The 24859-nt window shown below is 39.4% G+C and overlaps 1 protein-coding gene and 1 long non-coding RNA gene across 4 annotated transcripts in view; one reads left to right on the top strand and one right to left on the bottom strand.

Moving 5' to 3' along the window:
- The window catches only part of LOC134803481 (uncharacterized), a 66391-nt gene extending 60494 nt beyond the window's left edge, over positions 1-5897 (bottom strand). The window contains exon 1 of the long non-coding RNA XR_010145991.1: positions 5631-5897. This is a non-coding gene — a long non-coding RNA (uncharacterized LOC134803481). The remainder of the gene's footprint in view (positions 1-5630) is intronic.
- LOC134803285 (single-minded homolog 1) overlaps positions 1-24859 on the top strand; it is a 69832-nt gene that overhangs the window by 37006 nt on the left and 7967 nt on the right. For all 3 annotated transcript variants that reach the window (XM_063776055.1, XM_063776054.1, XM_063776056.1), the window contains exons 2-6: positions 2174-2395; positions 3220-3395; positions 3766-3887; positions 4629-4749; positions 9006-9184. In XM_063776055.1, coding sequence (XP_063632125.1) covers positions 2174-2395; positions 3220-3395; positions 3766-3887; positions 4629-4749; positions 9006-9184 — 820 coding nt within the window. The remainder of the gene's footprint in view (positions 1-2173; positions 2396-3219; positions 3396-3765; positions 3888-4628; positions 4750-9005; positions 9185-24859) is intronic.

Raw genomic sequence — 24859 nt, 5'->3', positions numbered from 1 at the left:
GCTAGGGTTGCCCGCGTTAAAGTATCACTATTGAGTCAGGGCTGACACAAACGAATTCCTTTCCAGCTGCGATCTGTATTGAAACTTCGCAGTGGTGTAAGAATTTGACTCTAGCATTTATTTCATTTCATTTCATTTCATTTATTCATTGTATAATCATGTACATAAACGCAAACAGGTGTAAATAATTAAATAAAGTCAGTCCATGACGCCCTGCTAGGGCACACAATATAAGTACTTAAAACTAATTAAATTAGGTTAAAACAAATTCGATTTAATTAAAAACAAATAATTTAAATTAAAACAATAAAACAAAATAAAATAAATTGGATAAAATTACAAATAATGCTAATTAAAAATAATAAAATCAATTTAATTAAATTCGAGTCAATTAAGTTAAAACAAATATAATTTCATACAATCAAAATAAATTAATTCTAATAATTTTCAAAGTCAAATTATACTCTAAATACAATTTTATAATTAAATTAGGTTGTATTTTATATTTAAATACAACCTAAGAGACGATGATATTTTAAACTATGTATTTTAAGAATTTGAAGTATTGGCGGCACGGCACCTCTATTTTCAGAAACATAAAAAATCACTTTTGTTATTGAATTAGATGTGATTTAATAAGTGTATTGGCTTACTTGCATTTTAATATCTTAATTCTGAGTTTATAATTACGTTATGAAATTTAATTTTTAACAAGGAGATACGTCTGCGAACGATGCTATTTGGCTTAGAATAAATTTAAATAAATTTAAAAGTGGAAAAATTACTGTCTTGGGTGAGACTTGAACTCACGGATCGATACGCCAGCGCTCTGCCATCTGAGACACCAAGACCTCGTCCATAGCCAGCAACCGTTTTGAATTATTGAATATACAGAAATTAAAAAGGATATAAGATAATACCTAGGTATTATTGTTAAGTTTTTATCTTGGCAAAATTCTTGCATATTGACTACAATTTATTTGAGCTTGCAATTTCACAATTTTGGCATCCCTAGCTAGCTGTTGAAGTCAGGTACGCGCGGGCGCATGAATATGCATCGCGTTACGTTACGCGAATAATTCCTGAATTTGTAATGCGCTGGGGCGTGGGGTAGGTCAGGATGCCCGTGTTGTAAAATAAAAAGAAAACACTGGCTGGAAACTGCGGTACTCTGAAGTACCAACTTACTGCAAATATATACATGGTACTGTTGCCATCAGATATATCGGAGCGGCCAAGGTGTTCACAATATCTGAACACGCACTCTAACGGCTTGACAATGGATGCGGGCGCAGATATTAGTGAGAACCTTGGCCGCTCCGATATATCTGACGCTGACTGTACATACGTACATACCTATATTCAACGGTGTTCTGCGAAATATTTACAAGTACCTATTTTTATTAGTAAACGTATGTTTCATTTTACCATATTGGCATTATGTTATAGCTAAATCATAGAGCCAACGTGCCTTATCTCTGCTTCAGAACAAAAGAGTTGCTCATTGAGTTTTATAGGATTGTCTTTAAGTACAGCTATTGTAATAATTATCTGGAATTTTAGGTATTTACGGCTACGTAATTCCAAAGCCTCATGGCCTCATGTACCGTAAAATGGGGTAAGTAGGGTCAAAACTGAAATTCAAACCTCGATAACATTTTATTTTTACATATGAAAACTGAATGGTGTATATAATAAGTGTTCCGGACGTTTGTATTTTAGTTTTTATTTTATTTTGGGTAGTTCCATTTCATAACTTTGACGATAAAGAGGAAAACCCACCCCGTAGTGCCTCGTATTTGGGGTGAGAGGGGTTTTCATACAAAGGTGATTTTGGAAGATTGTTGGATCGATTTTTTTTTATTATGCGTATTACTATAGCTCCATTTTAAATTGGAATACATTATTTTTGTAGCAGTAGCCTTAAAATCCCTTCTCACCCCCATCTCAAACCTTCTCTCCCAATTCATAACCCACCTCTCCCCGCGAAACCTACTCACCCCGTTTTACGGTACTTGAACATATTATTTTACAGACGATACTTTCTAAACTGCTTTCATAACCAAGATAATAATGTGGTAAAAGAGACAAATTATAGGCAACATATTACTTGCATCTATTATGTTAAAGTATATCGCCATACAATATGTACAACCTTACACGTCTTCCACAGCTTGCCGCAAAGACCAGCGGCCCGCGCCGCTCGACGCGGCGGCCATCATGAAAGAAAAGAGCAAGAATGCTGCCCGCTCCCGTAGAGAGAAAGAGAACGCAGAGTTCCTCGAGCTGGCTAAACTCCTCCCACTCCCGGCCGCCATTACGTCACAGCTGGACAAGGCTTCCGTCATCAGACTGACCACCAGTTATCTGAAGATGCGACAAGTCTTCCCAGATGGTAAGTTTCTAGTCTACTGGTGGCCATGATGAAAGAAAGAGTAAGAATGTCACGCTCCCGAAGGGAGAAAGAGAACGCAGAGTTCCTCGAGCTGGCCAAGCTCCTCCCACTTCCGGCCGCCATTACGTCACAGCTCGACAAGGCTTCTGTCATCAGACTGACCACCAGTTATCTGAAGATGCGACAAGTCTTCCCAGATGGTAAGTTTCTAGTCTACTGGTGGCCATGATGAAAGAAAGAGTAAGAATGTCACGCTCCCGAAGGGAGAAAGAGAACGCAGAGTTCCTCGAGCTGGCCAAGCTCCTCCCACTTCCGGCCGCCATTACGTCACAGCTCGACAAGGCTTCTGTCATCAGACTGACCACCAGTTATCTGAAGATGCGACAAGTCTTCCCAGATGGTAAGTTTCTAAGATGAAGCAGAAAGTTGTTTCCTTTTCCGGTTGCCATTACTCAACAGATAGATATAGCTTCCATCCTCAGACTTACCTAAAGATGCAACAGATAAATTACCAAATAATGCGAACGAGAAACCGTAGAATTATACATAGTTCTAGTATAGTTATTCCAGTCCCAAGTTGCGACAGCCCTTCAGTTGTACTTTGTTGTACATAAGTATTTATTAAGCAGTAATACTACAAAACCTAGCTCTGTTAGCAGTAACTACACTGCTGTAGAGAGTCACTAGCTTTCCAAACAAATAAACAATTTTAGGACCTACAAAATAATATATGCTTACGGTTCTTTCTGAGTTGGTTTTATTCTCACTCCAAATATGCTTACAAATTTGTACCTATGTCAATATTACAACATCTTCAACCACAGGTCTGGGTGACGCGTGGGGCGCATCACCGCCACCACCTCAACCTCGAGAACTGTCCATCCGGGAGCTGGGCAGCCATCTGCTCCAGACCCTGGACGGATTCATCTTCGTGGTGGCGCCCGATGGCAAGATCATGTACATCAGTGAAACGGCTTCAGTTCATCTAGGACTTAGTCAGGTTAGTGAAGTAGTGTGAGGGTTTTCCTACTAGAAGCTGGGTAACTGCTGCAGACTCCAGACTTTGCATAGCTTCATTTTCTTGATGCCATTGGTCATTGACGCGAATTAGTCATTGGTCAATGGTCATACTTAAAGAGCCCAAACTGTCGTCATGCGAGTAAGGGGGGTAAAGAGTTGAATATAAAATTTAGACTTACTTAGTTATTTCGTGTATAATTTCCTTACTATAATCTCCATATTTAAACATGCAGTATGGGCCTAAAAAGCTACTGCAACAGCTGACAGACGCAGAACTACTAAAATAATACGCTATAGTATACGCCGTATACGGTACTTGAACAATTATTAAATAAAAATCTTGAATTCAGGTGGAGCTGACGGGCAACTCGATATACGAGTACATCCACCAGAACGACCACGAGGAGATGAGCGCCGTGCTCAGCTTACAACACCCCCACTCCTACCTCGGACACCAATACCCGAGCCTAGGGTAAGTCTGTTGACCATTTCCCGAAAATTAATTACTCTTATTTGGGACAGTTTTTACATGTCCCGAATTTTCCCTATCTCGGAATTCAAAATTTTAATATAGGTTCTGAATAATTATATAGATCTGATTAATTTAGAACCCTACGTAGCCGAGAAGCTATGGGAACGTCGCCCCTACATTTCAACGTAGTCAAACCGTCGCCATGCGCTGCTATACATCTCAGTATTAATTTTGTTTGGCTATCTCCTGCTGGCAACGTCGTCATGGCTTCCCAGTGAGGCTGGTGGGGACTTGTTAGATATAGACTTGTTAAAATTCCCTTGTGGTGTACATAATAAAGTTCATCATCATCATCATCATCTCAGCCATAAGACGTCCACTGCTGAACATAGGCCTCCCCCTTGGACCTCCATTCGTACCGGTTGGAAGCGACCCGCATCCAGCGTCCTCCGGCGACCTTAACTAGGTCGTCTGTCCATCTTGTGGGTGGGCGTCCTACGCTGCGCTTGCTAGTCCGTGGTCTCCACTCGAGCACTTTTCGACCCCACCGGCCATCTTCTCTGCGTGCAATATGGCCCGCCCATTGCCACTTCAGCTTGCTAATCCGGTGGGCTATGTCGGTGACTTTAGTTCGTCTACGGATCTCCTCATTTCTGATTCGATCACGCAGAGAAACTCCGAGCATAGCCCTCTCCATAGCTCGTTGAGTTAATAAAGTTAATTTTGTATATTTTGTGGCAGGTACCCCGTGGGCGGTACGTGGGGCCCCTCCGTGGACATCGAGTGCGAACGAGCCTTTTTTATAAGAATGAAGTGTGTACTGGCGAAGCGGAACGCCGGACTCACCACTTCTGGCTATAAGGTAGGAAAACAAAATTTTATTTATTTTACAATGGGGGCAAAAGTTGTTGTTTAACCCCTCGTGCTAACTTTCGCGTTGGAAATTAGGTAGGTTTCAAGGCGCAAACTTTTTATTAATTACTTTGCCACTCAAGGATAAAATGCTACTTTCTCATCAGTTATTGAAGAATAAAGCGAGCCTTTAGTAGCTGATGTGGTGAAAATAAATTTGTCTATCCTTCTCAGCAGGAAGAGTCCTGATAAAGGATTTTTAGAGTTCCGTACCCAAAGGGTAAAAACGGGACCCCATTACTAAGACTCCGCTGTCCGTCTGTCTGTCTGTCACCACGCTGTATCTCATGAACTGTGATAGCTAGACAGTTGAAATTTTCACAGATGATGTATTTCTGTTGCCGCTATAACAACAAACACTCAAAACAGAATATAATTAATAGTGATGTACCGACTATTGATTTGGCCGACTAGCCGACTAGCCGACTAATCGGCGCTCAAATGGCCGATTAGTCGGCCGACTAGTCGGCTAGTCGGCCAGATCATTAGTTTCGTATAAGTTTAGTCATTTAGTAATTTATTCAATATTGCATTGTCATGTACCTACATAATAAGGTGTTAATATTTAAAAGGCCAGTTCACGACACCATGTAAGGGCACACAATAGTAGGTACATACTTATTTACAGTTTTATACGATTTAAACAAGTCTATATGGTGATATAGTTCAGGTGAAAACCAATAGTTTTGCTCCTTTGGTTGCGCTATTCATCATATTAGCTTGGCTAAAAGGTGTTCTCTACAGGTTCAAAGACCTATCACGGAATAATAATAGAATCATTTAACTATAGAACTTGACCATGAAATTACACGAGAATCAGTTGAGATCGACCTGTAGAAGAAAACACCAGCTCACCAACATACGATAACGATCAAACGGTCAATTATATGAAAAAAAGTTTTTGTATGCACCCTGAAGAGGTATTTTAGTAAAATAGACAGAAAACATATGTTAAATATTGACTTTTGATTTCTTTTTTTCTTTTTTATCTTTCACTAATAAAGTGCCGACTAATCGGCCCTTTTTGCCGACTAGTCGCCGACTAATCGCCGACTACAAATGTGGCCGGATAGTCGGCTTTCCCGACCCATCGGCGACTAGTCGGTACATCCCTAATAATTAATATTTACGTGGGGCTCCCATACAACAAACGTGATTTTTTTGCCGTATTTTACGTAGGTAGTACGGAACCCTTCGTGCGCGAGTCCGACTCGCACTTGGCCTGTTTTTGTAGTACTAGTAACCCCTATAGGAAAAATACGAAGAAAATTATTTAGTCCCATTGGCTGCACAAATTGTTATAGCATTACGACACTAGTCCATCTTCATTGGCGTGAATGATATTTCCAACACATACCTAAACACGTACGTACCCCCTACCTACCCTATAATTATTCCAACGTCCATATATTTGTAAAATGAACTCTAAAGCTATACCAATAAGAGCTTTAATGGCTGTACCAAGCCCCCCTAGTGTGTCGCGTGCGATGTTAATAAGCCCTCGCATTGTTTGTATAATCGAGCATCCTGTATAATTAGGTGGTTGAAGAGCAGACTGTATAATTTTCGTGCGGAGGATACATATGTATGTCTATTTAAACGTTGGTATATCTCAATCTAGGAGACTTATTGTACTGGCTTTCTATTGAATTTTACATTATTTCGGGAACAGTAGGCAACTGTTGATTCTCTGCAAGGATACACATGTAGTATACGATACAGGATGGCCAAAAAATAAGTGCATTCCCGTTGCCAGGGAGGTTTTGGGGTTATACTGAGCAAATTTTACTGTGGAACCAACCCCGAAATCGAGAAAAACAATTGGCTGTTTCCATAGAGTTATAATATATTTGACAGAGGGAATGTCACTTAAGACAAACTGTGACACTGCAATGGCGGACGGTTTGAAAGTGTGCGTGTAGACGAGTGATACCATGTAACACAAATTCTCCCCTAATGGTGAAACAATTATTTTCAATATCGTCCTTGTTTTCAAATATTAAAATAGGACAGTTTTGCGTTAGACAATAAAAAAAGTGTGTACCTAACTGATTTTATAGGTCTTGAAAATGCGCATTGTTGCACAATTACTTTGTGCAAATATTATTTTCAATATCTAATGATATTTAACTTGTAACATATCTGGTTTTAAACAAAAAAATAAATATAAGGTAAATGTACTAGTGCTCGACATGTTAATGCCCAATAGATGACACCTTGCTGTCACCTCTATTGACAATGACTTAAGTTTCAAGATGACATGTACTGGACTGGGACCGCGTTGAGCACCATATGTATGTTTACCTTACATAACAAATAAACGTTAACTATCAAACATTATTCATGTAAACGTCTTTAATCTCCTTATTATCGGGAAATTACCATACCGACCTAGTTTCAAATGCAAAATCAATAATTTAGCTATTTACCTAAATATCCTAAATGATCTCTTATATATGTCGCAGTCGGATCGTATAATCCGCCGTATTACATTACGGCTAGCCGTTTCAAAAAGAGGGGCGTTTTGAAATGCGGCGGTTTAACGATTAGCCGGATTGAATGCGGCTGAATGAGAATCCGCCGGAATGTATTCGGCGCCATACGGTCTTCAACACGGCTAGCCGTAATGTAATACAGCGAGTCATTAGCCGCCGCTTTAACAGTTTATAGTTCCCATTTTTAACACCCGTGGCGCTGCCTGACAAACGCTGGGGTGTCCATCAAATCTGGAGTTCGTCGGACTGTTTCTTTTCAAAAAACATTTCCATCGCAACTTAACTAGACGGAGCCCCGCTTCGCGGGGCTCCTATTTCTGAGCGGTTTGCCCTTCGGGCATCTGAAGCTACCTAACGAACCTAACCTACCTACCTATTGATTAGTGAGACGTCCGTGAAAACATTACACTTTGGGGAAAAAAGCGTAGGTAGGTAAGTAGGTTAGGTTCGTTAGGTAGCTTCAGATGCCCGAAGGGCAAACCGCCCAGAAATAGGAGCCCCGGTTGCGGCGCTCCGTCTATTTAAGTTGTGAAGGAACTGTTTTGGAAAAGAAACACATGTAGTGCGGTGGGACCATGGTAAAAATAAATTAAATTGCAAACATTGTCAAACTCCGGTTACGTAGGCGACCGAAAGAACTGGTCACTCTACAATCTAAAATAGTAGTACGATGCGGCTAAACGTTGGCCGCCTTATTGAAGAACGTATCGCAATGACAATCCGGCTAATCGTCGAGCCGCCGCATTTCAAAACGCCCCTGTTTTTGAAAACGGCTAGCCGTAATGTAATACGGCGGATTATACGATCTGACTACGACATATACATAAGGATTTAATAGGAAGGGCATCAATTACCCTACTTTCGGAAAATTACCCTATTCAACTTACTGGTCCCACTCCTGTTTCGCATTTATAAACACTGAAATATGGAGATTTTATATACTATACCGTGATAATGGATAAAATTAGCTATGAAAAGTTATTCCGTCACTTTTTTTCTTTCGATCGGTACAATTCTTGCAGGATTTAACTACGCATGCCGGCATATTTTACATTTTCCTTGGACAAATTTACTTCACTGACGTTTCGATCCGTCTGACGGCAAATTGGTGGATGAGGGCATTGAGATAACTGTCAATGTGTGTGTGTCACGCGTAAATACTAGGAAATTGGTGGATGATGGAATCACAGTTTTTGTCTTAGCAAAACTACGTCCGCAGTATTCTAGGTCCATGGCTGTTTCATACATTTTGACTGGTCAATTTTCTATGGGAGGGTACATTTTTTACGCGATTTCGGGGTTGGTCCGATAGTAAAAGTTGCTCAGTATAATCCCAAAACCTCCCTGGCAACGGGAATACACTTATTTTTTGGCCACCGTGTATATTTACAGCTGATATTTAATGCAGTCCGTCTGTTTTAGGCTTTACTTAGAAGTTATGTCTTAAATTAAGCATTTGGCCGTTATAAAAATATATGGTAAAACCTGATAATACAAAGAAAATAGTCGCTGAAAACTAACTCGCAGTTTAAAACCAAAAATCGGCCAAGTGCGAGTCGGACTCGCGCACGAAGGGTTCCGTACCAAATAAGGTCCTCTTTTTACCCTTTGGGTACGGAACCCTAAAAAAGATTTCATGGACTAAAATTAAAGACCAAACCCTATGCCTAGGGCTAGAATCGAACCAGCACTTATACAAGTATATTTCCAGGTGATCCACTGCTCCGGGTACCTGCGTGCGCGCCGCTTCGGCGAGGGCGCGGCACCGCTCGGCCTCGTCGCCGTCGGACACTCCCTACCGCCATCTGCCGTCACGGAGCTCAAACTACACTCCAACATGTTCATGTTTAGAGCCAGTCTGGACATGCGGCTTATATTCCTCGATGCCAGGTGAGTCTCGGCTTTGCGTGGTAGATATTAGTGTCTAGAGTCGACTGTAGGACACTCCCTACCGCCATCTGCCGTCACTGAACTCAAACTACACTCCAACATGTTCATGTTCCGAGCCAGTTTGGACATGCGGCTTATATTCCTCGATGCCAGGTGAGTCTCGGCTTTGCGTGGTAGATATTAGTGTCTAGAGTCGACTGTAGGACGCTCCCTACCGCCATCTGCCGTCACTGAACTCAAACTACACTCCAACATGTTCATGTTCCGAGCCAGTTTGGACATGCGGCTTATATTCCTCGATGCCAGGTGAGTCTCGGCTTTGCGTGGTAGATATTAGTGTCTAGAATCGACTGTAGGACACTCCCTACCGCCATCTGCCGTCACTGAACTCAAACTACACTCCAACATGTTCATGTTCCGAGCCAGTTTGGACATGCGGCTTATATTCCTCGATGCCAGGTGAGTCTCGGCTTTGCGTGGTAGATATTAGTGTCTAGAGTCGACTGTAGGACACTCCCTACCGCCATCTGCCGTCACTGAACTCAAACTACACAGTAACATGTTCAGGGCCAGTCTAGACATGTGGCTTATATTCCTCGAGACCAGTTTATATGTTCAAGTTAGACTAGTATCAGTGGAGCGACACTCCTCTCGGGCATTCTCAGCTCCGTTCGGCTCAGCATTGCTCCGAGCAATTATTAGGGTTGACACAACTTGACGTCCCTTTGCGTGCACGACCACAGATAAGATAATGTCTTGAATTTTGACAACCCTAAATAGCCGAAAGGGATAATGCAATACATTATAGTCTGTATCTTTGTGTTTAAATAAAAGTAAACAAACAATTTGTACATTGGCGGGTAGTTATAACATTTATTGGTTAACCAACCAATTACAAAACCGCCTGGATCTGTCACTGAACGACCTGACTTTAACCTACATTATTTGATCATGTAATGTTTTCACCTACCCTCAACTGGCTTAAGGAGCCATTTGAGGGTAGATTTTGTTTATTTTTATTTAAATACCTAAAGATACAGAGTATAGAAAGGGACAGCATGATTCGTCCCTGAATCGCTGTCAAACTTCGGTTTTGTAGCTGTGGTACCTATCGTCTAAGATCTTAGCGTATATTCTTAGCAAAACTTGATAGTTTATTGTTTAAGTGAATGCATTATCAAGTCAAGTTAAACGTCCCGCTGACGCCATTAGCGAATGATTTAAGCGGCACTAACCATGCGCCGGCGCAAACCGATTACACGCGCTAGCGATGTGACATGTCACCACGTGCGCTTTCTTATGGCGAGTAATTGTAGCTAGGTACATTTACTAACAGGGACATTATTAAGTTGCCATCGATATGTTTTATGTCTAAGAATTCTTAGTTAAAGAGATACTTACCGTAAAATGGGGTGAGTAGGGTCAAAACTGAAATTCAAAGCTCCATTTTAAATTGGAATACATTATTTTTGTAGCAGTAGCCTTAAAAACCCACCTCACCACTCAATCCTTCTCTCCCCATTCATAACCCATAGCTCCCCGCGAAACCTACTCACCCCGTTTTACGGTACTGATTATTATTTCATTATGTATTGTCTGTTGGAGATTCTAAAAAAAATTCAGTTCAAGAGATAATACAGGAAGGCTTTTCCATACACATGTAGTCTCCATTTTCCTCTCTGGATATCGATATTATGAAAGTATTTTTACACAATTGGATGTATATCAACCATATGCCTTTGCCAAAACAAAGGCGCAAAATTTTCAAAGCTCCTGGACCCTCGCATAAGGATCCTTGGCCCCAAAATTCAAGTCTTTTTTTGATATTTTCTTTTCCCTAACCCCAAGATTAAATAGACGAGACGGAAAAAAATAAGTTAAAAATTAAGTTAGATGGTTACTTGAATTAGAAGGTTCTGTATATATATTGTATTTGGAAGGTTCTTAATATCGTATTAGTTATATGGCTTGGTTTCTTGGTGTATACTACCATATGTATTACAACTATAACGCTCTATCTTTAAAGTACCTATAGTTAAAATCATTGGCAAGACTTTAGAATCAATGCTTGGTCCGGCACTGGCCGTGGAAAACCGTTCCGGGAACCGATAACAATACCGGCGGCCTGCTCCGCTCCCTACTGCACTCACATTAAATTAGAGAAACCGGCCAAGTGCGAGTCGGACTCGCGCACGAAGGGCTCCGTACTTGGCTCTGTCCAGTGCCACTCCACGCAGAATGTATCGAGGTTGTCCCGCCATCTCCATCTGGGCCTCTGCCCCGAGATCCATCCTGTGGGATCCAGTCCGTGGATACTTTGGCCCAGCGTTCAGGGTGCATTCGGCAGATGTGCCCTGCCCAAACCCATTTCAGCTTTCTGCTTTACAAATAATTATAAGTATTATTAAATTATTTAGGATTAAGATTAGCATAAGTACTTTACATACTTATAAAAAAAAAACATTTATTGCAGATCAAAGATCCATATAATGTTAGTAACAATTTTGAATGAATAACTAAGTTAGTAGGTACAGAAAATATACAAACATGACAAATTATCATGAGCTAAATTTTTCTCATGTTTTCTATTCCAAATATGTACTGATACGGCAGATCGATTTGCCAATATACATATGTATTACACTTGCAACACCAGAGGGGCTATAAGTGCGTTCCCGACCTTTAAGAAGGGAGTACGCTCTTTTCTTGAAGGTTTAAATCGTATTGAAATGTAATTTCAAAATAGACTCGAAGTAGTGGGGAACTATAGAGTTAGACCAAGAAAAGTTTGCAGTGATTTTGATAGCCCACGCAGTGCAAGTGTTATTTATACGTCATAATTTCATAGAAGTTTGACGTTTAAAATAACACTTGCACTGCGTGGGCTATCAAAATCTCTGCAGGCTTTTCTTGGTCTAACTCTAGCAGTTTATTAAATTAAAAATACATATAGGTACGAATGGAGGTCCAAGAGGCCTATGTTCAGCGGTGGACGTCTTATGGCTGAGATGATGATGATGATGATGATAGGTACCTACATATTTTATAGCTAAGTTTCAAGTTATTCAAGTCGAGTGTGGAGCGCGCCTTCCCTTTATTAGTTCACGCCAATCAGCGTCGTCGTTTCGCAGAAACAGACATACATACAGCCTTTACGGGATTTATACGAGGCCTGTTGACCAAATAAAAATAACGTTGATGGCACACAAGCTACGGTCGGCCTGCTGGAAAGCGGTCGCTGCAGCCTATGGACGCCTGCAACGTTATTTACATATTTGTCTTAGCATATAAGGGACCGTGCGCGTTGGAGGGTCTGCCATCTCGTGGCCTGAATCGGAAACATATGTGCACATGTACATTGCCAAAGCAAGTGCTACCACCTACCGTTCTCGTCGGTTTCCACCGTTTCCTTGTGCATAGTAGGTTCTGCCATCTTGTGGGCTACATCGGAAGCATAAACGACACATTTACGTGCCAAAAATCTGACGGCTCCTATGCTGCCCCATAATAGTTCATGCACGGGGCCTATAAAGTTAGCATAGACGGACTCTACCAACCCCACACACCTGACACTATAAAAAATCATCGAGTACGTATTGTAAACTTTTTTACATCAATTTACTATTTTTTGCGCCTGTATCAATTTGCTTTGTATTCTTTATCAATCGGACATCCGACACTCTCAAACAAGAGGCAATTATCCGTACACCCCCCACGAGGGGTCGAAACACCCCCTACAGAACACCCTAAGTGACGGTAGTGTACAGTGACATGTTACTTTTGGTCTACGGATGTAGAATAAGCCTTGGACTAACAATGGCGACTAGTGAATGATAAAGACTGGCAATAACAAAAATTTCGAGCGTCGCAAATTTGTTAGAGATGACGCCTACTAACTTACACGGGTATCAGACACACAACACACAAAAATAGAAATAGAAATATAAATAGTTTATTCGTGGCATAAAGAACACAGGTACACAAAAATAAAAAAACTTACACTTAACATTACAACACATATCCTTACATAACGGAATAAGTAAAATAGCCACGAAATGGTCCCGACTCGTAGAATAGAATAGAATAGGATAGAATAGAAAATATTCACCATGGTGTTAGCCTTGATGGGCCAATAGCCAAAAAATAGCTCAATGAGGTAGGTATACAGATAGGTACATAATAGTGGGCTTCATATGGTTTTTGCAACACCTATTCTTTTAAACCTTCTTTTAAAAGATTAGGAAAAGGAAAAAAAGTGACGTACCTACTCCGAATGTGACGTCCTCAGATAGTGGCGTTCTCAGAAAGTGACTTACTCAGAATGTGACGACCTCAGAAAGTGACAAACTCAGAATATGACGTCCTCCGAAAGTGACCTCCTAAGAAAGTGACATATTCCGCCTAAACCCCATTTACAATGATAACATGCCTATGTACAAAATTAGATACTTACACCTTTTATATGTAATATGATTAAGAGTAATTGATTTTAAAACATGGTAAATTTGACAAGATATGGAAGAGCGGTGCCTCCTATTAGCACAGGTTATTTTGTAAATAACTTACAGGGAGACACCAGCCATTGTTAAATATATAATGGTTTTAAATGAAATAATTTTTTTTTTGACGTTGGCGCTTACGCTATTATTAAAGAAGCTCCAATACCAATGCGGTGCTACGAGATGTAACTTTACCTCTAACTGCCATAAAGTACCTTTACCTGTGGAACGTCACAAATATTGTTACAAGATAACCGAGCTTGTATCACGGGTGGGGTGTTGTTGCCTTAGTTATATTAAACAAGCATACGAATTGGTACACAATGTGTTGTCGAAATTAAACTTTCGTAAGACATATTTTAAACTGTCTATTAGGCGACAACGGTTTCACTCACTTGGATTTTTAGTCGCTATTGGCGACATATTTCGGGCCCGTCGGGGGTCCTTCAGGCTCGAGTGCTCGCGGCTGCACTTCGTGCTCACCATTTCACCAATAGCGACTAAAAATTCAAGTGAGTGAAACCGTTGTCGTCTAAACACATGTGTTGTCTTTATTATCCGCGTGTCTCTGCTGATTTCACATTACTGTTGTTTGGTTAGTTCCGAACAGTTTTCGGGAGTTGGTTGTGCAATCTTATGATTTCGCAAGCTGATATTATTGTATTAAGATTAGTTAGAATAAGGATGGTGTTGCAATCAATAAAATACATACAAATCCTTTATATTGCACAACCTCATAATAGATAAAATAAATAATTAAATATCATATTTTGTAACAACAGACGCGGCTAACCTACATGTACCTAGTACAACGTTATAATTACCCCGTTTTCGAAGTTACCTCAATGCACCTTATATTATACCTTACCTTACCTTATATACATATTATCAATTGTTCTTTTCTTTTGTATCTTTATACTGAGATGTGCCAATAAAGATTATTCTATCTATCTATCTATTATACCGATTTTTACTATACACACCGAGCCATATTGAGGTCATCCCCGAAATGAGTCACCGAGTGGCCACATTCGACTTGTCATCATTCGCGTCATCAGCTGGCAACATTGCTGACTGCGCGGAAGGCTTTCAAGGCATTCCGCACGTACCTAAAGATATTAGATAATGTTGTATTTGTTTTATAAATAATTTGCTGACTATATTTATATTCAAGGTTAAATTTAATGGACTTTGGAATTATGTTTAAAATATAAAATTTTAAGCTGAGTCCATAATCCGCAAGTTACGGAGCAGGGACTATTGGTTGAATCCCGCACGTCACCTCTCATCTCCGTTTATCTCTGCGTCGGTGGAAAGGCAGGCTATCCACTTCCACACATCGTTACGTCAAAGTCTGCACACGATTCTTATGTGGACTATATTAATACTATTCAATACGTCTTTTGTGATCTTGGGCCTAAAATATAATGTACGTACAGTCAGCAGCAGAAGTTGCTAAGCGGGCGAGGTGTTCAAAATTATCTTTACACGCTCTTATTCTCTTAACAATAAAATCGCGTCAAGATCATTTTGAACACCTCGCACGCTTAGCAACTTCTGCTGCTGACTGTACACGGGTCCAAATAGACAACAGGGGGCCTAGTATAGTGGATTGTAAATTTCTCGACAAGTCTTCTAGAAATCGATTTTCGCTCATTGTCATCTCGGATATGGCTATATTTGGTATCAGTGTATTCAGTATGGGGTCGTTCTCTCATTTCGTGCAAATCGGTGATGTTCTCTCGATTTGTAAATTTTCTTTTAAATGGTAAATTTTTGGGTTTTCATGCATTGTGGATTCATTTATTGACACTTTTATGCTAAAGGCACCTTCGTAACCTTATTCCTTTTCATTTAATAACACTGGTGGTAATGAACTACGCGCTGGTAATGAAATGGGCATGGATGGTAATTTTATCAGTGGAGGGTAATGAAACAAACTTATGAAATCGCAATAAAAAAACTTTAGTTAATGAAAATTAACACCATTAATATAATGAACAACATTAAAATCACGTGTCTTAAGCGCTGTGCAGACGATCAAGCCGACTTAACAAATACTCCGGCTTGACAATCGCGACTTATGATTTACCACCTAGCTTGTAGCGATTGTCAAGCACAATTTACGTGATTGAAGACGTATTTCGTATTGTTTATTTATTTAATGATTACACAGCACTACATCAGTCTTGTCACCAACACACTGAGAAACTACATACTTTAATTTAAAATTAACATCCAAATACACTCGACTGCCAATCCATCCACCGTAGCTCCATAAACTCACAAAATCTCAAGCACTCATGAGTTAACAGGAGATGCACCAGGAGAAGCCTAAGGGTTATATTTCTAATGTCCGGTACAAAAAGTCTTACAAGCCTCTCTAGTCTCTCTACTAGTTCAAGGCAGCCAGAGTCTCCACGAAAAGCCCAACAAGCTAAAAGTAGTAGGCTTAAGTTGTGCCTCACCTGACTCACCTCCAAAGAAATGAAGCCCAGGGTTCCTAAAATAAATATTTTTAGGTAATACATCCTAAGGAAATTCGTTTGGACCTTTTCCAATAGTAGAATGTACGTTGACTCGTAAGGGATCCAGGCTAATGCTGACGCCTCCAACTTGCTTCTGACCAGAACATTGTAAAAAACTTTTATGGGGCAAGGGTCATGGAATTCTCTGACAATGCGAGTGACAAAGCCTAATCTACTGAAGCTACAGTGCCAAGTGCTTTGATATGGTCGTGAAATGTTAGCCGCGTATCGAATATGACCGCAAGATCCTTTACTGAGACGACTCTTGAGCATGTGTAGGAAATAGGGTTTGATTAAAACTACACACTTGACACTTAGCCGCATTGAAAGTCAGTTTGTTACCCCGACTCCATTGGCACAGAGATGATGAAACATCCTCCTGCAGCAACTTACGATCCTCCTCCATCTCAACTCAACATACCAATTTAAGATCGTCGGCGTAGAGTAGACCACGAGCGTTATGGACAGGCCTCGGAGTTTTTTTAGCACGGTAAGACTAAGGAGAGCTATGGAGTCTTTGTTAACATTAAAATTAAGTTCATACTCATACTCATCCTCATTAATTAAGTACAAGTAAATTATGTACAGCTCTAGACCTAATAAATATCAGCGATCATCACAATAACGAAATACGTAACTATATATTCATGACATAATGTGACATCTGATTTACTCATACACATATTTAGGTAAAGAGGTTTAATCATAAGTGGCCTATCACTTAAAAAAGTACTTAAGACATGCAACCTATGATTATAAACATTGGTAATACGTATTCGACATATTAAAACGATATTCCATAGATATTAAAACTGTTTATTATTCATTAAGGTTGATATAGAGCTACAATATTTTAGAATAGTTATGCGTTACTCTTCCTTACGTCTACAAAACAGTTCGTTCACACATAATGGGCAGTATAAACGTCGTAAGTCGCATTCATGGGCATCATTTTCAAGACACCAATAGTGACGGCAGCAATCTTCACAATATCCAGTTGATTTCATCCCTTCATCTTTAAGAGATATAGCCTCACGAGGTAGTCCTTTGAAGAACATGTCAACGTAGATTGTATGAGGAAGTTTCAAACAGTAAAACGTGGACCGCATATTTTCTATCTAAAATAAATTAAAACAATATAAACTGAGTGTAAATAATCACGCTGACACGGAAACGCTACAATAACATTATAATAACTTTACTTGATCCAAAACTGGATAATCATTTTCGAAAAAATCGTATGCCTCTCTTATAAGACCAATAACTTTCACCATTGCAATATGGTACAATGATTGTGGATTTTTCGAGAACAGTTTTTTAATCGCGTACTTCTTGGACAGCATTTTTATTACTTAATTACTTAAGATTCAAAGGTGCAATGCAAGAGCTAACAATGACATATATTACAATAAAAACAAAATCGAATCGCTTTATTGTCAAAAAACTTATGTTTTTTATTTTGTTTTAAAGAGGATTTATGCATAAAGTTCTTTACCGGTGTTAGAATGGTTTAAGAGCAAAATGTAACAAAATCCAACCAACATATTTTTTTAATTTTGACACTGTTGCTTTTCGATTTTAGCTGTGAAACTAATATGACTGACATACCATTAAATAGAGTTTTTATAGCAATGTCATTTAGAGTGGTCACGCCTTCGAAACTAAAAAAAAAAAATTTAGAAATTTTGACTTACGTGTTTTTTTACAGAAATGATAAAGATAGAGACTCAATACTTTCTGAGAAAATACTTACTTTTAAGTTGACTAAAATGAAATAAAGATAATATGATAAAGTTCAATACTTTTAGAGAAATATACTTTTTTAATATTTCGGATTTTATTTTTTTCCAGCTGAACCACATGTTTTTTTTGACAAAACTTTGCACAATTGTACTACTAAATGTAAGTAATTATAGAAAAAAAAAACAGCGTTGAATTCCAAAAGGGCATATCTTCTTCCCTTATCTTGCTACGGCCTTTAGTTCATAAAATAAATAATAGCTATAAAAAATACACCACCATCTTCATTGACGAGTAACAAATAATATGAAGGTAAACAACCCCATAGAATTAACAATCAATATCCATAGAACACGTAGCTATAGGAATGAGTTCTTCAAAATCTTCACATGGTACGTGTACGTTGTTTATTTCATCAGTCCAGTTGTAAAATGTGTAAATAATTGAGACTTTTTCCATGTTCTCTGGAGTGAAACATGTTCTATGTTGGTCAAAAATCCACTTATGACACGAAAAAGATCTTTCCACATCGACTGAAGTTAAAGTAGCATGTTTTAGAACTTCCTCAAATTGTTGTGAGCTTGCCATCGTTCGTATTTCATTAATATCTGGGTTCCTTTGGAGAACTTTTACAAATTTATCTCTAATCGTGTCAGGGCCGAAACATGTAAAAAATTGTGTAATGTCGTCTATTACTTGAAACGCTTGCTTTAATGGAATATTTGTACACTGTAATTTTGTAATAGATTCAACAATAACCTGATAATTGTCTTTAATAAAACTAAGCTCATTTGGCATGTTCATATCCATCAATGCGGTTTGGGCGTTTGCTATAGAGATGGCTTCTTTTCTTGAAAATTCAAAAATAATACTTTTTATTTGCTCATAATGATCCGCGTAGTAAAATGCAGCATTCAACCATGTCCCCCATCTGGTTATTACAGGCCGCGGCGGTAGGGGCACATCAGGGGCCATCGTCTTAAATATTCGTGTTCTCTGTGGCGATTTCAGAAATATCTTTTTTACATTTGATATTAAGGCGTTGACTCCTTCATGTTCTGATCTTATTTGTTCAGCAACACGATTTAGGGCATGCGCTAAACAAGTAACATGTTTCATGTTGATAAATTTCCGTTTTAAAATTTTGCCTGCGAGAAGCATATATGCAGCGCTGTCCGTGCAAAATATTAAAAATTTGCCAATGTTACCTTCGAAATTACCTTGCCACAAAAACATAAGACTATTTTCTACCACTTCAGCGATCGAGTTTCCATTGACTTTTTCTAATACCTTACATGATAGTAAGAAGGGTCGACACGAGGATCCTTGTAATGACTTTACTATAACATTGACAACGCAATTACCAATAACATCTACTGTTTCGTCCACGGAAAGCCACAGGTAACAATCTTTAAATGAGTTCCTTATTTTGTCCATAACTGGGTTGTAAATTTTTTGGAGATAAAATTTTCTCAAAGTTGATTCGTGTGGAAGTCTTTTATTCGTTATTGGGCAGCAATATTTTTCCATGAATTTTCGGAATTCGGGATGATTAAGTCTGTTCCAAGGAATGTTGCAGGTAACCAGGAACAAGCAGAGATCAATATAGAAGTCGCTTATAGCTCCACATTTCTTTTGGTGCTTGTCAGAATTAACATGTTTCAGAACGTTGTCCTTTTTCAATCTAGTTATAGAACTTTCACACACAGTGCAGTATATAACTGCTTGATCGGTATTATACTCTAACTCTTCATAGGGTTCTATCCAGCGCTGTATAAACGAAGAACGTTGGCGAGATTTTGTATTGTGTAGAATGCTGTTGACATGCTTTAATATAAAAGTGTGTCTTAATTGCGTGAGATGTACGTCACAAGACACACACATTACTACACATTTTTCGTGATCGTATATAAGATCTTTGTACGGTTCAATCCAGTGCAAAATTTCAGATATTTGTGGATCCGTCATAATGAAATCAGCAATTTATTCCGAAATTTGCCTTAAATGAATATATTGAAGTAACAAATCATACGTCTTAATATGTTGATACATGACATATGATGTCATTAAGTGCATTATCTAAAGCGGCCAGTGACAACGTATAGTTCCTTATCTTAACAGTAATTATAGTATGTAGGTACGTTAAGTACGCAATAAAATATTGGAGCGATGACACTGCAATATGGGTAATATAATAATATTAACATACACATATACATATTATTACTTTTTTATAATATAACATTTAATTAAATATATGTAAACAGAATTAATTACATATAAGTAGTCTAAGTATTTATAAAACGATTCGGACGAACTTAATTAATGAGGATGAGTATGAGTATGAATTTAATTTTAATGTTAACAAAGACTCCATAGCTCTCCTTAGTCTTACCGTGCTAAAAATACTCCGAGGCCTGGTTATGGATAACCGAGGGCAGGTCATTGACCATTATTCTAAATAGGAAAGGCCCCAAGATTGAATCTTGGCTGTCACCAGAACGAGTATGGTTCGGATCTGGTACGAAGTGGCCATGCTGGTCGTTGCGTGCTGCGGTTTATCACGCAGATAACTGGCAAAAATGTTAAGCAAATGTGGATTGAACCCAATAGCGTCTAGTTTGTGTAGGAATACATCGTTACCCACACGATTGAAGGCTTTTCGGAAATCATAATACAGGACGTCTATCAGGATACCCATATCCAGATGCTCTGAGATGGTGTCACTGTCAACCAAGGTCAGGTTAGTTTTCACAGACCGTTTCACTCTGAAACCATGCTGAGTGTTGCACAGGCATAATGGTTTCACTTGTTTCGACAACGTGCCATGGAGTATGGACTCAAACAGCTTTGCTAAAGCTGAAAGAAAAGAATACCTTGACTTTGGGATCGGTCTTACCCGTGAAATCTTCCAATAATGATATGTACTTGTGGAGAGTAGGTACCAGATTAAGCATGGAGTGTATTGGACCATTCAAATGCTCTAAACACCCCTTTAAGATATATGCAGGTACCTAAGTAGTCTGGACCAACAGTATAGAAGCCCGATAAACTTACTTTGGTGTTAAGACCCCTTACATTTTGGTAAATTAGATCCAGTGAAGGTTTCAAATCAGGATTCCGAACTAAGTATTACTGGTTGGTTTTTGTCTGACTCCCATTGACGTTGGATTTACGAAATGACCACGATTATCGGGCTACATAGTTGGAAATAAACAGGATTCATACATTGTCGAGGGTACTCCTATTTTGAAAGTCTTGGAGTCCCCTTTGAGCTTAAGTTCATCGACAGTGCACCATGAATAACAGCAGATATGCCCGTATGTCCTCCGATCCTCAAGCTATATTCCACAGATGGATGAACTTGCGATGGTCCACCGCCCTGAGAGGGATTTTACACCGCTTTTAACTGCTGGTATCAGTTTTCTGAGATTTATCACGCACGGATTGGGAATTGTCGCTTTTGACAGCGGAGGCACTATTATTGTTTATCGGCCTGTGTTTATGTTTCTGTAGTTTCTGCCCTTTATTCCAAACATTTGCCCCGTTCTCTACCTTATCGTCGACAGGTATCAGATGATTCCAACTCACTTAGTCTCTTAGTAACGTGTCAAATTTCTCAGCACAGTCCTTGAGTGGTATTATATATAGAGCGGCAGATTATGTTAATCTACTGCGCTCTAGTTAAATCCAAAAAATCACCAGTTGGGCTCCCCTATATATTATTACATAGTTTTAAATGTTTATACCAACATTCTATTTATATAACTTAACCCTCTTTCCATTAAATGCACTGCCTCATATACATTATCATTACCTTCTAAATTCGTTCATTACCTTCCCTGGCAAAATTGGAAGGAAAAGAAATGAATGAAACAGATATGAATGAAGTTTTGGAAGTTTTCGTCGCCTAAGTCGGTTGATATCAGACCTTGATTTCGCAGAATAAGCCACACGAAAGGCAACCCTAAAACACATCAATTAGGTATAATTTTAATAATGTACAATTGGTACTTACTGTATAAATCACTAGATGGCGATGAAGATTTATCTGAACCACACTCCTTCCCGACACGAGAGAACGTAAGTATTTTCGTCAAAAGCAACATACGGACGTCCGCTGTGGTAGCACGCGGCCAACTGACTGACGAACAATGTGTTGTATCCGCGGGAAGTGCTATATACCCTTGCTATACAGCAAAATATAGCTAATCCATTTCACGCGTCGGTAATGAAGAAATTGCTTGGACCATCACTTATAAGGCTGTATAGTTTTATTGTTAATTTCTTAGCGTATAATATTATAGGATATAAAACATAACTAAATTACTTGTTTACTGAACCAACAACAAGTTTTCTATTTTTAGTATCTTAAGGTTCAAATGGAGGTCAAAGTTTAACTTCACGCGTTACATGCAGAGAGGAATGAAAATAGTGGGGGTTAATTGTAAATATAAAGAAAATAACCACCTTTTTAGAATTGTTCATGGCGGGCCAATTTACTTTAGGTCCTATGTTACAACCTTGCATTAACAGATATTCGAAAACACCATCACATTTTTGGTAAATTGCAAATAATACCGATTTGCACGAAATGCGAGAATGACCCATGATGTCCTGAACACAAAACTATGAGATGACAAGCACCTAAGTGGTAGGGGTAATTACTGTGACGTCATAAAGTCGGCAGTACAAACTTTTTTTTTAAACTTACCATCGACCGCACTGTTAAGTTGTTAACACATTCATCGCCACTAAGTGCTACGGGTTACGCTCGTAGCGCGTAGCCACGGTTTCGCCGTATGGAGCGCGTAGTCGCTACGAACACTGTACCCGACAGTCGGGATCTTAGCCCTGAATGTGTTAACTGTATATCGGTCGATGTACCTTATGCTTTTTGTAATAAGGTCCACCGACAGTACCGTCTTTACCATAAGGGCACACGGGGCCCGTACCCAAGGGCCCCCATTCTCAGGGGGCCCCGAAAGACAGACAGTAATAGTACTTATATTTGAATAGTTGAATACTCATGATAAATAGAAGATCATAGTAGAGAAATGTTAGTTTAATTAGCTTTCTTTACTTTCCAAAAGGGCCCCAAATTTTTATGTGCCCAGGGGCCCCGGCATAGTTTAAGACGGCCCTGTCCACCGATGTACAGTTAGGAGTGTTAAATTGCTGTTTGTAGTACCATGTGGGGTACCCACGGAAGAAAGAACGAGCGCGCCGCGCTCTTCGTTTTGTGGGGGTGCCAAATAAAAGGGCTTTCCTGGGCCCCAATATCTTCTAAGAATATTCGTTTAGTAGTAAATTAAAATTGTCACTCAATATACAAACAAATTGTCCTTTACAACAACAGTATCGGTGATTACTTATTACCGCGAACTGTGACACAACTTACGGATAATATTTCAAAACTTTACATTTTGTATACCTTAGGACCATAATTTGCCATACGATTGTATGCTTTATGTAGTTGGAGTAAGGTGGCAGATCTTTGTTGGTAATATAGATCTCCTCATACACAATAGTGCATTATTAAGGATGACTCAAGTTAGGCCGGGCCGTGTCCGGGCCGGAGCTTTCGGGCGCATCGTTTTCTATGGAAAGCATCACGTGATCGCCTGTCATGTCATAGAAAAGTAAGCTCCGGAAGCTCCGGCCCGGACACTTCCCGGTCTATCGTGAGTCATCCTTTATTATATTACCTTACTACCCTTAGAGCGTTTTCACATTGTCCGAACCGATATCGGATGTAGGATCATTCTCGAATCCGCGTAGTCAGGCCGCGGAAGCGCGCCCGGGCGCCGTCTTTAGCAGTCACGCACACTACAAAAGGCATTATGCCTACACTACACTACATTACACTACACTACATTACACTACACTACAAAAAAATATTATCCGGCAGACGGGGGGCTCCGACATGGCTGAATTTATCGGGAGCGCTTTGCGATTAGAGCTACAAGGTGGCTCTGACACAGCTGTGTTTTTGATGCAGTCCAGAGTGCAGTATCTAATGGAAGAAATCCATGAGCATTGCTGACGAAGTAATGGAACATCTGGCAACACACGTGGCCTGTAACACTAGAGTTGACTTTTTCAGTTAATGTTTCTTAGTGTATCTAGTGGAGGGAATCCATGACCATTGCTGACGAAGTATTGGAACATCTGGCAACACACGTGGCCTGTAACAGTAGAGTTGCCTTTTTCGTTTAATGCTTCTTAGTGTATCTAGTGGAGGAAATCCATGAACATTGCTGACGAAGTACTGGAACATCTGGCGACACACGTGGCCAGTAGAGTTGCCTTTTTCGGCTCTTGTTCAATATTGTTGATAGCGACGCCATTGTTTTGAAACTAGAGACGACAGATAATATTACAATCGGTAGCACTTATTGGTAAAGGTTTTGAGAAACAAAGGACATCCTTGGACTGTGCCCGTAGGCATAGCTTTAAAATTGTAAAATATAATATGCGACTATGGGTATGAAGATAAAGGCTGCCTTTCCACCGAAGAGATGAGTGGCGGCGTGCACGAATTAAACAATATTGGTTGTTACTTTGTAATCCAGCGGGGTAGAGAAGAAAATGAATGATATTGGATTAGTCCAACTTTCAGACATTCGAGCAATTTGTCAGCGCGTTATAATGAAAAGGAAAAGAGCTTAGCCCCGAAGATTGCCTGTCAAATCTCATATAGGGATAAGTTCGCTTTTGTTGTGTTTAATTCTCTTTATAACTGAGTTTCTCTTATTTGTTTTTCTATGTACATATTATTAAAAATATCATACATACATACAAATTTCAAAAGTGCCACCAAAATTGATCGAAATGATGTAAAGTGTGAGTGAATTCATGAATAATATGAGATAATTAGAGATAAGAGATCTTTATTTGCATGCCAT

Source organism: Cydia splendana, chromosome 26, assembly GCF_910591565.1.
Source record: "Cydia splendana chromosome 26, ilCydSple1.2, whole genome shotgun sequence".
NCBI classification, from domain to species: Eukaryota; Metazoa; Arthropoda; class Insecta; order Lepidoptera; family Tortricidae; genus Cydia; species Cydia splendana.
This window is presented reverse-complemented; position numbering and strand designations above follow the sequence as displayed.